This window comes from Cervus elaphus, chromosome 4 (genome assembly GCF_910594005.1).
Source record: "Cervus elaphus chromosome 4, mCerEla1.1, whole genome shotgun sequence".
Taxonomy (NCBI): domain Eukaryota; kingdom Metazoa; phylum Chordata; class Mammalia; order Artiodactyla; family Cervidae; genus Cervus; species Cervus elaphus.
Genome location: NC_057818.1, coordinates 25,086,800 through 25,101,316, shown reverse-complemented (window position 1 = coordinate 25,101,316; position 14,517 = coordinate 25,086,800). Strand labels below are relative to the sequence as shown.

At 49.3% G+C, this 14,517-nt stretch overlaps 1 protein-coding gene across 1 annotated transcript in view; it reads right to left on the bottom strand.

Annotated features, from left to right (window-relative positions):
• The window catches only part of SLC6A2 (solute carrier family 6 member 2), a 42,383-nt gene extending 37,303 nt beyond the window's left edge, over positions 1-5,080 (bottom strand). The window contains exons 1-2 of the mRNA XM_043898504.1: positions 5,052-5,080; positions 4,230-4,548 (exon numbers count right to left, since the gene is read on the bottom strand). Of these exons, the coding sequence (XP_043754439.1) occupies positions 4,230-4,497 (268 nt within the window). The 5' untranslated portion in view covers positions 4,498-4,548; positions 5,052-5,080. The remainder of the gene's footprint in view (positions 1-4,229; positions 4,549-5,051) is intronic.
• Between the last annotated feature and the right edge of the window lie 9,437 nt (positions 5,081-14,517).

The window sequence follows — 14,517 nt, the reverse complement described above, 5'->3', positions numbered from 1 at the left end:
TCTGCTCCCTCCAAAATCAGGACCCTGTCCTACTCCCGGATCTAGCCTGGGTCTAGCAGTTCCAGATCCAGGAACCATTAGCAACAACTTCATTTACTGAGCCCCTTCTACGTGCCAGACACTGTTGTGTGTCCTTTGCTTGTATTATCTCTAACATCACATCACCCTATGGGAAGATACAATCACCCCCCTTTTCTGCACAAGGACACTGAGGTCTAGAAGTGACTTGTCCAAGGCCACATTTCCAGGAAATGTCAGGCTCAGAGTCAAGTTCAGGTCTGTCGGAACCTAAAGGACATCTCTCTGACAGCTCAGAGCCATCAGCCGGACATGTCTCAAGCTGTCATTTACAAAAGATAATTCACAGTGGTCTCTTCCCTGGCAGGGAGGCAGACACGGGGACCCAACAGATCTGTCCACTCCTCCCTGGGGACCAGCAAGGCCAGATGCAAGACCACAAGCATGGAGGACCTTGGAAAGAGCCCCATGGCACTGCCTCCACGTTCGAGAAGGTTCTGAACAAAGCCTTGGAACTTCTGAGAGGGGCTTTCCCGGCCAGAAGCCACCTGTACCCATGCATCTCAGCAGTTAGCTTTTGGGAAGATGTTCAGACAAGCTGATCCTTCTCAGTAATTCATTCAAAAAAAAATATTAGCCAGAGGCCTAAACTATTGGTACCTTTATCATTTCAAAACATCCTCCAGTCTGGGCCAGCGTGAACAGCTAGACTTGGAGGTCACCATGTTAATATTGGCACCAGGAGAGCACACAGCTTGTTAAATAACAGGGCATGTGAGTCCTGGCTTGGGGGCAGCGCTGATCCAGGCCTTGGAGAGGGACAGATCTCAGGGATCACCCAAGATTACCTCCAGCTTCAGCGGGGCACCTGAGCTCAGAGAGGGGGACTTGAGCTTAGAGAGCGGGACCTGAGCTCAGAGAGGGGGACTTGAGCTTAGAGAGGGGGACCTGAGCTTAGAGAGGGGGACCTGAGCTCAGAGAGATGGGATGCGAACCTGGGTCTTTTGACTGTGTCCAGAATCACAGGTTATCACCTGCCGACCTGCTTGCCCATCTCTGGGGCTGCCTTTATAATCACTAGATGGGAAGTGATCCACAAGGAGCAGCCAGGAGGTCTCAGCAGAGACAAAGCTCCGAAGAGGCCTGCTGAGCATCCCCTGGAGGGGGCAGGAGTAAGTGAGAACAGGAGCTGCTCAGACTCTGATACGTGAGGCTGCCCTGCTCCACTGTCCCCCCATGGACATTCTAGCCAGAAATGGAAATTCACTGGTGTAACTTCCCCCGGCCCAGAGCCTGGCAGTCCAGGTCTCCATAGCCTGACCCCAACTTGCCTCTCCACCCTTATCTCTCCCGGCTTGCCCTTCAACCAGTCTGTACTTCTAATCTCAGAGATGATCCCACCTGCATTCTCACACAACTAGAATTCCTCCTCCCTTTCCTGAGGCTTGTGTGTGCCCCACCCATCTGTGCTCCAACCACAGCCCACCCCCTTGGAGTCTTTCCTAAGCAGACCTTCCCCAGGCTCAGCCATCTCACACATCAACCTAAAGATGTGAATAAGAAGTGGCAGCTACCTTTACTAAGGCTATACTTCACGCCAGGCCCTCCAGGGGCATTATCACATCGAGTCCTCACAATGACCCTCTGAGTTGAACATTTGTCAGATGAGGAAACCAAGGCTTGGAGAGTCGCCCAGTGTTACACAGCTAAAAGCTGGAACCCAGGACCCACAGCCAGTGCTCCTAGCCACCCAGTGCCACCCCCACCAGCCCAGCTGCCTCACTTTGTTAGTTCCTGCTGCTGGGGGTAGGGATTCTGCTGTTTCTGGGTAGGTGTTAGGTCTCTGAGGGCCTGGACCACTTGATCCATTTACTCATTAATTTGTCGGGCACCTTCTACCACATCCCCTGGATCTAGCCCTTATCTTGGGCATTAGAAATACAGGCATGGGGACTTCCCTGGTGGTCTGGTGTCTGACTGTGTGCTCCCAATGCAGGGGACCTGGGTTCGATCCCTGGTCAGGGAACCAGATCCCATATGCTACAACTAAGACTGGTGCAGCCAAATAAACAAACAAAACTCAACCATAAGAACTTCCCTGGTGGTCCAGTGGTTAAGACTCCACTTTCCAATGCAGGGGCCCCAGATTTGATCCCCGGTTGAGGAACTAGATCCCACGTGCCACAACTAAGAGTTCACATACCGCAACTAAGACCCCATGCAACCAAATAAAGAAAAAGCAATGTGACTAATATAATAAACAGGGGAAAAAAAATACAGGCATGAAAAGCCACAGTCTCTCCTCTCAATGTGTCCTAGTCTGTTTGGAAGACAGACCCACAAAGAGACAAATGACCAAACAACCCAGAATGGGTGATGGGCAGGGCTAGCAATTCCAGGAGAGGGAGCATCTGGCCAATTTCGCCCCCAAATCGGAACGTGTGACAAATGTGCTCTGTCTTGTGCCCTGGGTGTCTGGTACGGATCACCTTGCATACAGCAGGAACTCTCAGTTGGGGGCGATGGCCAAGGGAGCACAGTGTCAGTGAAAACACCAGAATATCCATCTCGCTGACGTGTCCAATTGGCCATCTGGGGTGCTTTTAGTTTCAACAGACACTTAAAAAAGAGAATGACGTGTAGCAGCATGACAACAAAGCCCTTAGGTGACCAGAGCGCCTGGCAGGCAGAAGGGGCAGTTAATACATCTAGGTGACCCCTGTGGAGCCCAGCACTGTGCCTCATGCCAAGAGGAGCCCAATACATATCCCTGATTAATGACAGAACCTTCCGCTGTCTAGGGTCATGCAGCCTTGGATGGTCATGGAGGACACGCTAGACAGAGTGTTCTAGGTTCTCTTGGTCTGTCCTTCATTCTTCATTTCTCTGTCAGCCAAAAAATGTCAGAGAAACCATATTTCCTCCCTCCTTGAGTCTGAAGGGCCAAAATGCTTAAACCTGATCAGAAACTCATGAGAAGCTGCAGCAGCCCAATGAGGAAAAGTTTCACCTCTGGATCATCTGTTTCCCTTTCCTCACCCAAAACAAGCGTCCAGAGTACACAGTGAAGCAAACAGCAGGGGCCCAGACCCTATGGGACAAGGTCATGAGCTTTTCCTCCAACTCCAAACCCTTACCCTGCCTCCCTCTGACCCCCTGGAGTCCTGAGCCAGAGCCCCTGCCAGGCAGATGGCCCAGTGGATAGAAAAATGTTTCCGCTGTGGTTGCCCCCCCAGCTTTGCCGACTTCTTCCTCTAGGTCATCTTCCCAGGCTTGCTACAGGGTACTCCTGAGCTCAGCCCAGCAAAGAGGGGAGGTCTGGGGCAGTTTCCGCAAAAGCTCTCAGGAAGGAGCTAGGGCTAGGCCCCAGTATCCTGCATGCTGGGCTGCTTTCCCCAGGACTCTGCTCCCTGAGTGGGCTATAGTTGATATAGCCCTCATCCAGGCTCTCATCCCAGGGCAGGCAGTATGAGGTCACCTGGCAAGGGAAGGGGGAGAGAGCCTGACTGCTAGAGTGACGTTTCCTCCAGGCCCTTCACCCACTCTACCCTGCAATGTGGCCAGGACCCCAGGAGGTAAAGGCTTCTTCCTAATCAATTACCCAAGCCTCCTGCCTCAAGGATCAGGCCAGTTCTTGGTAGTGGCTGACACAACCCTCCTAGGCTGTGCTCTCTGGCCCCTCCAGCCAAAGGACCATCAACCTAAGCAGTGGCGTTCTCTCTGCCACTAGCTTCTTTTTATGTGTCTTTGATCCAAGGATTTCTGTCCCCAAGAGTGCAGGGCCTCCCAAGTGCCTTCAGGGAACCCAAGTCCTTTATCAAACTCAGAGCGCTGGAGTTAGGATTACTGTGTGCACCTAGTTGTCACATTCTGTGCACTTTCAGCGCCGCATCAGAAGCTCTCCAGATCTCTACCTCCCTTGCTGCAGACCATCAAAAGGTCCGAGCTCATCACCCAACCTGGTGCCCTGGAATCTGTCCTTCTACGCATGCGCCCATCATTGTCCAAGTTCATGCCAAGGTCATGCCTCGATTTCCCTCTTCCAAAGGGGACTCCTTTTTCCGTGAGCCCTGTTTGGTCTCTTCCCGCGCCCTGGACTTGCCCGTCTGTCTCCTTATCTCCTCCCGTGGGTATCCCCAGATCCTCTCCCGGCCCTCGTCGCAGACAGGTAGCTTCCCAAGTCAAAACCCCCAGCCCGTCAGGGGGCTCACCGCCTCCGTTCTTGTAGCAGAGATAGGGGAAGCGCCACACGTTGGCCAGATCTACTGCGAAGCCGACCACCGACAGCAGGAAGTCGATCTTCTTGCCCCAGGTCTCCCGGGGCTGCTCATCGCCGTCGCGGGACGCCAGGAGGCACTGGACGCCGTTGCGCTCTTTCACCACCAAGACTTCTTTGCGCTTCCGCGGGGGCTGCTCCGACCCCGGGCCCGCCCCGCCGTTCTCCGGCTGCACCTGCGGGTTCATCCGCGCCAGAAGCATGGGTGCGGCTGGTGAGAAGAGCGTCAGGAATACTGGGAGCACGCAGAGGCTCTGCTGGGATCAAAGGAAACGATGTGATCACTGGGCCATTCCACCCTGCCTGTGGTCTCCCGGGAGCGCCGGGATACTGTGGTTGGCGCGCGCTGAGCGGACGCAGGGTGCCCAGAAAAGGCGCGCGTCTGTTGGAAAAATTTGGAAGCAGAGGTAGTGGCGCGCCGGACTGGGACGGAACTTATACGTGGAGACCGCCCCTGCAGCCCTCGGGATCTTTCTTGGGACCCCGAGCGCTTCCCTCATTCGCCAGCTCCCTCTTGCCCCAAAAGACTAGGTTTGGACACGCCCAGGCAGAGGTTTCCCGGGGCGGTGACTTGACCTGGTGCAGCTGGCTGCCCCCTATCCTCAGCTTGGGTCTGCGCCACGTCCAACAGCACCAGGAGCCTCCCCGGACACTTATTACCTCTGCCCTTCAAACTCGCTGGCACCCTAGCTCTGCGCATCCCAGCCTGGGCCTCCTTGGCACACCTAGTCCGGTCCTGCGCGCAGGGCGCACTCACGTGTCCGGCAGCAACGGGATCCCGGGTGCCGTGCGCCCTGCCTGCCCGCCCGGGACCCGCCTCGCCTCGCCAGGCTGTGGGGCGCGGGCTGGGGCTGGGGCTGGGCTCCGCCGCGTGGCGCTCGGGCGCGGCCGGAGGAGCGCTGAAAGCTCGGGGCGGCCGGCGGGGCGCGGGTCTGCTGGTTCTGACCGTGCTGGGCGGGGGCCGGGCTGGTAATGTAGCCTGCGCCCCAGGTAACGCGCCGATTGCATTAACCCAGCGCCGGGCCCGCTCTGTCTGGAGCCTGTTAGCGCTAATGGAGACTGACAGCGCGGCCGGAGATGGGCAGGGGCGGGGGCGCGGCGCGGGCTCGGCGGACTGCAAGAGCCCCGCTCCCGGCGACTCGCCGGACCAGGGCGCACACTGCCTTTCCAGCACGCACTGGGACACCAGACTCAGCTCCTGGGGGCAATAGGCTCTGACCTTCGACTACAGGAAGAGAACGAGACTCTCGGAACTAAGATCTGAGTTTGAGAGGGAACAGGGAGGAAACTGGGGGGTGCAATGGCGGTTCAGTATCAGTTCTGTCACCCGCTGCAGGCCACGGCAAGCTACCTGGCCAGAGTTTCTCCATCAACAAGAAGGGAATGTTCTGTTCAGTGCCTAGGAAGGTACACTGAGGGCTGGTGGGCCATCGGGTGGGTTTTGTTTAGCTTGTTCGGATTGAAAGGTCACAACGGGGCGCTTACTCCTATATCTGTTTGTTATGGGCAGGCTAGCAAGGCATTTGAGGTTCTGACCCCTATTACAAGAGGCTTAGAATTGCTATTCATTCACTTATTTACCCATTCGTGCACCCATTTGCTGACGTGTTCCTACATATGCCTGTTAAGTGCCAGACACTGTTCTAGGCTCTTGAGATACATTAGTGGACAACTCTGTCAAAAATCCATGACATGGGACTTCCCTGGTGATCCAGTTGTTAAGACTGCAGTGCAGGGGGACTGGTTCGATCCCTGATGGGGAAACTAAGAGGCTTCCCAGGCGACTCAGTGGTAAAGAATCTACCTGCCAATGCAGGAGACACAGGAGATGCGGGTTCAATCCCTGGGTTGGGAAGATCCCCTGGAGAAGGAAATGAATGGAAACCCAGTATTCTTGCCTGGGAAATCCCATGGACAGAGGGGCCTGGCAGGCTACAGTCCATAGGACTACAGTCCAAACGACTGAAGTGACTTAACACACAGGAGAGTGTTTAAAGCATTTTCATTAAGGCGACCAACATGACAGATGTCCTCTGTGAAGGATGCAGAGAGAAGAGAAAGGGGAAAAGAGTAAGGTGGTGGATCTGTCCTGGCCTTCTGGAGGCTAATGGTTGGAGGTAGAAGGTCAGGGGAGGGAGGAGGTTTCAGGAGGAAAGCCTGGGACCATACGCACTGGCGATGTTCTTCTCCTCTGACCCCTGGACCATTCTGACAAGCCTGTGAGGAAAGTAGGATTGGAACCATCATCCCATTTGGGGGGCCAGGAAACTGCAGCTCACAGGTTGGAAGTGACAGAGTTGAAATGAGAACCCAGGTCTCCTGGCTCCTGGCCCCTGTCTCCTCCACTAGCTTATGGATGGAGACACTCAGAAACTCACTAGGAGTCATGCTGCCCTCCTGCCTGCTACCCTGTGTCTCATCCAAGCGATCCTGAGGATCCCACCTTAAAACATTCTGCGAAGCCCCATTCCCACTGCTGAAGCATCCCCACAGAGGGTCCCACCCATCACCTTTCACTGCAGCAGCCTCCTCGCCGGTCACCCTGTGTCCAGTATCTTTCCAGCCACATGATATTCACCAGCTGCCAGAGCATTTTCTAAAACTCATCTGATCACCTCACTCTTCTGCCTAAAACTCCTCTGAGAGACAACAACACATCAGTGTGATTTAATTAACCCCGGATTTGAAGTAATTTTATTTTCTTTTTTATACTTCTCTTTATTTGCCAACTTTTCTACAATGAGCCTTTGATACTTATGCAATCAGAAAAATATAACCCATGATTTCTTAAAATCTTCCCATCTTTCCAAGATAATATCACAACACCTTCTGCAATAGAGACAAGATTCTGCCTGCCTATTGAACCACATCTCTTGCTATTCTAACCTCTCTGTGTTCTTTTAAAATTCCTTTACCACCTCCAAAATATGCTTTATTCTCGAGGAACAAGAGAACTCAACTACCAGCGATTCCTTGGATACCTTGTGCGTTTTTATACCTCTGGATTTTTAAAAAGGCTTTCCATCTTCCTCTTGTCTAGCTGGAGAACTCCTATTCATCCTTCAAAACCTCAGGTGTCACCTCCACTGTAAAACCTTCCCTGATAACTACCTCCCACAAGAGAGTAAATTCCTCCTTTATATTGTTTTGTATATTTGTCTAGAACTTTCTCTGCATGACTTCCCTACTAGGGATAAAGACAGTACCTGATATATCCTGTTACATAGCTTACACTCCAGAAATATGTACAAAATGGAACTAGGAGAGATCTCAATCGTTGGTTGGATTTGGTGTCTTTGGCTGGGGCTTTTTTCTCTTGGATTCTACCAGAAACAGAACCTGAAACAAAGAATTGAATTCAAGTAGTTTATTTAGGGGGCTTCCCTGGTAGCTCGTATGGTAAAGAATCCACCTGCAATGCAGGAGACCTGGGTTTGATCCCTGGGTTGGGAAGATCCCCTGGAGAAGGGAACAGCTACCCACTCCAGCATTCTGGCCTGGAGAAGTCCATGGACAGAGGAGCCTGGCAGGCTACAGTCCATTGAGTCACATAGAGTTGGACATGACTGAGTGAGGTGATCCTGGAAACAGTGATAGAGGACAGGGGAGGTAAGAAAGAGAAGGAAACCAATAGAGGGGGCCTTAAGAAGTAGTCACTGCTGTGGGCAGCTGGTGGTCAGTCCTGCTGGAAACCTCTGGGCCAGAGGTATCTCAGATCTGTCCCATCCCTGGGCAAGAAAGCTGGAGTATTTATCCATGAAGACTGCTCCCAGGGTGCTAACTTACCAGCATTTCCATCCTACCTGGTGTGTGGGCTGAGCAAACTCTTGTTGCCAGAAAAAGGCTCCCATTAGAGTCTCAGGTTCAGGCAGAAGGAAGCTGGTGGTTGGGTCTATGTTGGCAAGAAGAGTGGATTACAAGGGGTGTGGGCAGGCCCTGGAGTGTCCCCCACAGAGATGAAAGGAGACACTGCCCCTTCCGCCCGCCCCCCCCCCCCACCTTGCACATCTCTGGATGTGCATTGGAGGGCCTGACAGCAAAACTTGAGGGTTCCACCTTGTGGTTTCACAGACCTCTGGAGACTAGCCTGAGGCTGGGCTGAAGGGGAAAATGTCTCTCTCCATCTGGGGACCAGACTCCCTGCCTTCAGATCCAAGAGCCACGGGGCCATGTGGCTTCTCTCTGTGCCCTGCCTCCAGCCCCTCCAGGTTGCCTGAGGGCAAGTGGGGGGGCAGATGGCTGGAGCATTATCAGAGCTAATGTGATCCTTGGGGAGGCGTCACTTCCACTTACCACGACTCTTGGTGACACAGGCCATGGGCAAGGTGATGGCTGGTGCTGTTGGCCCAGCTCTGGCCATCTCCCCTCAGACACCAAGACCCTGACACACAAAGGCTGGCCTGTAGGATATTTGGAATCCAAGCGACTCGGTTCTGGAAGTGTCCTGAAGATAGTATCAGAACCTGCACCTCCACTGTACTGATGGGGAAAATGAGGTCAGGGAGGAGGAGAAGTTCCCTGTACATTTCCTCCTTTCCTTCTTTCCTCTCTTTTTTCTTTCTTTCTTCCTTCCTATTTCTTTCTTTCTGTTTCTTTATTTTGTTTTTCTTTTGATCAGGGGCATTAAACCTATGTTCTGACCACTGACCTGCCCTGGATGATTGGTATACATTAAACTGCATTTCCAGACAGCAAAAAAGTGCCCTCAATAAAAGACCCCAGTGAGCTGAAGTCAGCCTCCTCCAGGATATCTCCCTTGAAAGCCTCCCAGGTGTCCTTGAGGCTTCCAACCTACTCAGATGGTCAGTCCTTTCACTCTTCTCTGTGGAGCTCCTACCCAACCTGGGACCACATCCAGGCACTGGCACTAAAGAGCATCTATCTGTCATTGATGATGGATACATCCATTAACATCACCTGCCTGGATCCAACTACAGAGCAACATCTCCACATGGGCAACAAAAGACACCTGGAACCCGTGTGTCAAAGACAGAATTCCTGACCTCCCCGTGTTTACCTGCACACACACCTGCTCGTCCTTTTCTCCATTATTCCAAGTGATGGCATCGTCTTCCCTGTAGATCCTCAAAGGCCAAAAACCTTAGAGTCCTCTTTCTCATACTCCCACAACCAATCCTACTGCAAACTCTCTTGGCTGTATAAATCGTTCCCATCTCCCCGTCTCCAAGGTCACCACCTGCTCCCAGCTATGTCATCCCTCACCTGGGTTAGTGCCGTAGGATCTGAATGGCCTCTGTCATTTCTCGTTTTACCCCTGAAGCTCTACACAGTCACCATGAAGACCTTCTAGAAATGAATTCAGATCATATCCTTCCCTCTCTGCAGTGGCTCCCATCTCATTTGGAATAAAATCTGAAGTCCTTCAGTGGGTGAGATGGATTAACGAGTAAACCATCCTTTTGTGGACTTGGCACTGCAAGCCTGGACAAGCACATGACCGACCCCATGGGAGGACAGAGGTGCTGGGGGTTGGGGGGAGAGGACAGGTGTGCCAGGTGGGGCAGCAGAAAAAGCACAGGGCTGGGTCCTGACTCCTGCTCTGCTATATTAGGGCCTTTTGGAGAGGGCCAGGTCCATCAGCACGATGGGGATGGACAGGAGGAAGAAGAAAGATAGACAAAAGTTATGTCAGGACTGGAACTGGGGAGGGAGAAAGGAATGGAGGCGTTCAAGGCAAAGGGACTCAGTCTCCTGGGAGGAAAGAAGGACATCTCCCTTCTGCAATGAGCCCGCAGGTAACATCCTTTGACCCTAAGGTGGTCACGTGAGTTATGACAACACAAAACTCACACCTGGTTCACATCCCTCTCCAAGGCAGAGTGGGGTTGAGGTCAGCTGATCAGGATGAACCGTAATCAGGCTGACACAAGAGTTCTATCCATCTAAGGAATGAATATTAGAGCATGATGGGACCATAGAAACCTTCTCACTCAGGTGCACTCTGTTAGAAGACCAGACACTCCAATAATCTGATGAATGTAGACTCTCCCAGAAATATGCACACACACATGGCATTTAAAAATTTAGTGTGAAATTTCTCACATGTAACAAAAAGCATATAAAACATATGTAAACAGTTTATAGTTTAAATATCAGTAATATGAACATGTAAGAACCCACCCTCCGGGGCTTCCCTGGCAGTCCAGTTGTTAAGACTCCACACTTCCATTGTAGGGGTCATGAGTTTGATTACTGGTCACGGAACTAAGATCCCACACACCAGAGGATGTGGCCAAAAAGGAAAAAATTGAAAAATGAATTTTACAAAACAAACCCATTCTCTTGGATTAAGAAATAGAACATACCCTACAAGCCCCCCTGTGCCCCTCTCCCCCACTCCAAGGTAAGCACTTTCCTTTATTTAGTAAATCATTGTTTCTTTGTTATCCTTCACAGTATTGTCACCTAGGAATCTATTCCTAAGAGTACATTCTTTAGTTTTGTCCCTCTTTGAACTTTACATAAAAGGAATCACACTACAGATATTGTTCTGTGACTTCTTTGGCAGAACACCATATTTTTGAGATTCATTCATGATGATGGAGTTAGCTGTAGATCACTCATTTTCATTGTTGTATATTTTCATTCTGGGCTTCCTTTGTGGCTCAGGTGGTAAAGAATCTGTGCAATGCAGGAGACCCGGGTTGGATCCCTGGGTCGAGAACACTCCTGGGGAAGGAAATGGCTCCCCATTCCAGTATTCCTGCCTAGAGAATTCTGTGGACAGAGAAGCCTGGCAGGCTACGCTCCATGGGGTCGCAAAGAGTAGGACACGACTGTGCGACTAACACTTTCACTTTCTTTTCATATATTCATTCTATTGTCTGAATTATAACAATCTATTCACTCAACTATTGAAGTGGACTTCAATAGTTGGACTGTTTCTAGTTTTTTATATATTTTGAACAATGCTACCTAGAGTCTTTTGTATAGACTGCTCTGATGCCCATGTGTAGAGTATGTGTTTGTTCAGCTTTATCAAATAAGGTCAACTTTTTTCTAAAGTGGCACCAGCTGAAACTCTGCTATTTCTTCACTTACAATTTCTTTACATCCTCGCCAACTCTGGGTATTACCTGGCTTTTATTTTCTATCAGTCTTTAAGATGTGATGTTAATGTGCACTTCCCTGACTTCTGATAACCTGGAGCATCTTTTCACATGTGTGTGGGTCATTTGTGTTTTGTTTCCTTCTGCAACATGATGACTTGTCATTTGTGCAATTTTGTGTGTGTATTTTTTTTCTTGTCGATTCACATGTGTGTGTGCTAAGTTGCCTTAGTTGTATCCGACTCTTTGCAACCCTATGGACTGTAGCCTGCCAGGCTCCTCTGTCCATGGGATTCTCTAGGCAAGAATATTGGAGTGGATTGGCATTTCCTTCTCCAGGGGATCTTCCTGATCCAAGGATCAAACCTGGGTCTTTTAGGTTTTCCCCACTGGCAGTCAGGATCTTTACCACTAGCGTCATCACAGTTGTTCTTAATATCCTGTGCACAAATCTTTGTCACTTATATTGCAAATATCTTTTCTTGGTTGTGTGATAAGTCTTTTTTCTCTATATGGCGATTTTGGTAAACAAGAGGCTACTATTTTAATATATTTTATTTTTTTGATTAATTAATTTATTTGGCTGCATCGGTTCTTAGTTGTGACACATGGGATCTTCATTGCTGCATGAGGAATCTCTCTAGCTTCAGCACATGGGCTTAGTTGTCCTTTGGCATGTGGAAACCTCATTCACTGACCAGGGATTGAACCCACATCCTGTGCACTGGAAGTCAGTCTTAACCACTGGACCACCTGAGAAATTCCTATTTTACTGTATTTTAATACAGCAATCTTTTCTTTTGGTTTATGTATTTATTTCAGAAATGTTTCTCTACCCATTATTTTCCTAAACTATATTTTAAAGTTTGATAGTTTTCCCCTTCATATTTTGGAGAAGGAAATGGCAGCCCACTCTAGTATTCTTGCCTAGAGAATCCCATGGACAGGGGAGCCTGGTGGGCTACAGTCCATGGGGTCACAAAGAGTTGGACACGACTGAGTGAGTAAACAACATTAACAACAACCCTTGCTATTTATATCTTTAAACTTTATGAAAGACTGATGCTGAAGCTGAAACTCCAATACTTTGGCCACCTGATGCAAACTGACTCATTGGAAAAGCCCCTGATGCTGGGAAAGATTGAAGTCGGGAGAAGGGGACAACAGAGGATGAGATGGTTGGATGGCATCACCGACTCCATGGACATGAGTCTGAGTAAACTCCAGGCGTTGGTGATGGACAGGGAGGCCTGGCGTGCTGCAGGCCATGGGGTCGCAAAGAGTTGGATACAACTGAGCGACTGAACTAGACTGGTATGGAGTTGGTTTTGTATAGGGTATGAGATAGGGATTCTACTTCACTATTTCTCATGTAAATCACTGATAAACTGTCCTGGTCCACCCTAGTTCATTAAGTAGTTATATCTTCTCTGCTCTGATTGGCAGAGAATGGTCACCCACCAACCAAGTCTCCTTGTACAGCTGGGTTTGCTTCTGGGCTCTAAATTCTGCTCCACTGGTCTGTTTTCTGTGTCCGAGTAATACCACATTGTCTTAATTAACATTGTTTTCCAAGTACAGACTTTCAGTCATAAGATGACTATGTTCTAGGGCTCAAAATTATGGCATGTTCTTATAGCTAACAACATTATATTGTATATTTGAAATTTACAGAGAGTAGATTTTATGTATTTTACTGCACACACACAGAAAAGTTGTGAGATGACAGACTTGCTAATTAATCATGGTAATCATATTACAATGTATTTATATATCAAATCACCACATTGTACACTTTAAATACATAAAGTTTTTGGTCAATGATACCCCAATAAAGGCTTCCCTTGTGTTCAGCTGGTAAAGAATCCGCCTGCAATGAGGGAGACCTGGATTTGATCCCTGGGTTGGGAAGATCCCTTGGAGAAGGGAATAGCTACCCACTCCAATATTCTGGCCTAGAGAATTCAATGGACTGTATAGTCCATGGGGTCACAAAGAGTTGGACATGACTGAGCGACTTTCACTTCACTTCCCATTCCAGTAAAACTGGGAAAAAAGCAAATAGCATTGCTTTATGATAAGTTTTTCTCTCTGATGGGGCATCACCAATTCAATGGACGTGAGTTTGAGCAAACTCTGGGAGATGGTGAAGGACAGGGAAGCCTGGTGTGCTGCAGTCCATGGGGTCACAAAGAGTTGGACACAACTGAGCAACTGAACAACATCTAATGGGGCAAGATTCTGCAGCTCTTTTTCTTTGGAAGTGTCTTTGTAATGTTCTTCCCCACAAATTTCAGAATCAGCTTATTGAGTTCCATGAAAAATCCCATCAGAATTTCAACCATGATTACATTGAATCTATAGATCAACTTGAGGAAAACTCACATTTTTTTTATAGTATTGAGTATTCCGATTCAAGAAAACAGTACTTATCTCTGTGTATTTGTCATTTTTAATATACACAGCATTTTTATTTTTATTCTTTAAAATATTTACTTATTTGGCTGCGTTTGGTCTTAGTTGCAATGCATGAGCTTACTTGCCTTGCAGTATGTGGGATCTCAGTTTCCCAACCAGGGATTGAACCCACATCCCTAGTGTTGCAAGGCAGATTCTTAACCTCTGAACCACCATGGAAGTCTCTACATGGCATTTTAAATAGAGGTTTAGGGGACTTGCAAACTCTTGCACAGACTCTAACTCGGGACACCTGACATGACTGGCTGCTAGTCTCTGTGCTGTTTCCTTTTTCCTAGGGAAACACTTCCCAGTGGTGTCACCAGTGATACATAATACATATGCATACACCCACTTTCCCACTCTCTTCCTTCCTGTCTCTCCGGCCTTCTGATATCTATTCCTAGGAAACTTACCAGGTTAAGCTTTTTCTGCAGTCTGGAGAGACAGAATGGCTAAAAGCATGAACTTGGGAGCCATATTGCATGAATTTTAATCCTGGCTTCTTCTTATCTGTGAAATCTTGGCCAAGTTCTCCTACTTCTCTGTGTCTCGGTTTCTTCGTGTGTAAAACAGGTAAGATGGTGATGACAAATAGGACTTAGCTCATAGAATTGTCAAGAGGATTAAATGAATAAATATATGCAAAGCACTTAGAAGCGTGCCTGGGATAGCATGTGTTACTCCTTGCTGTTG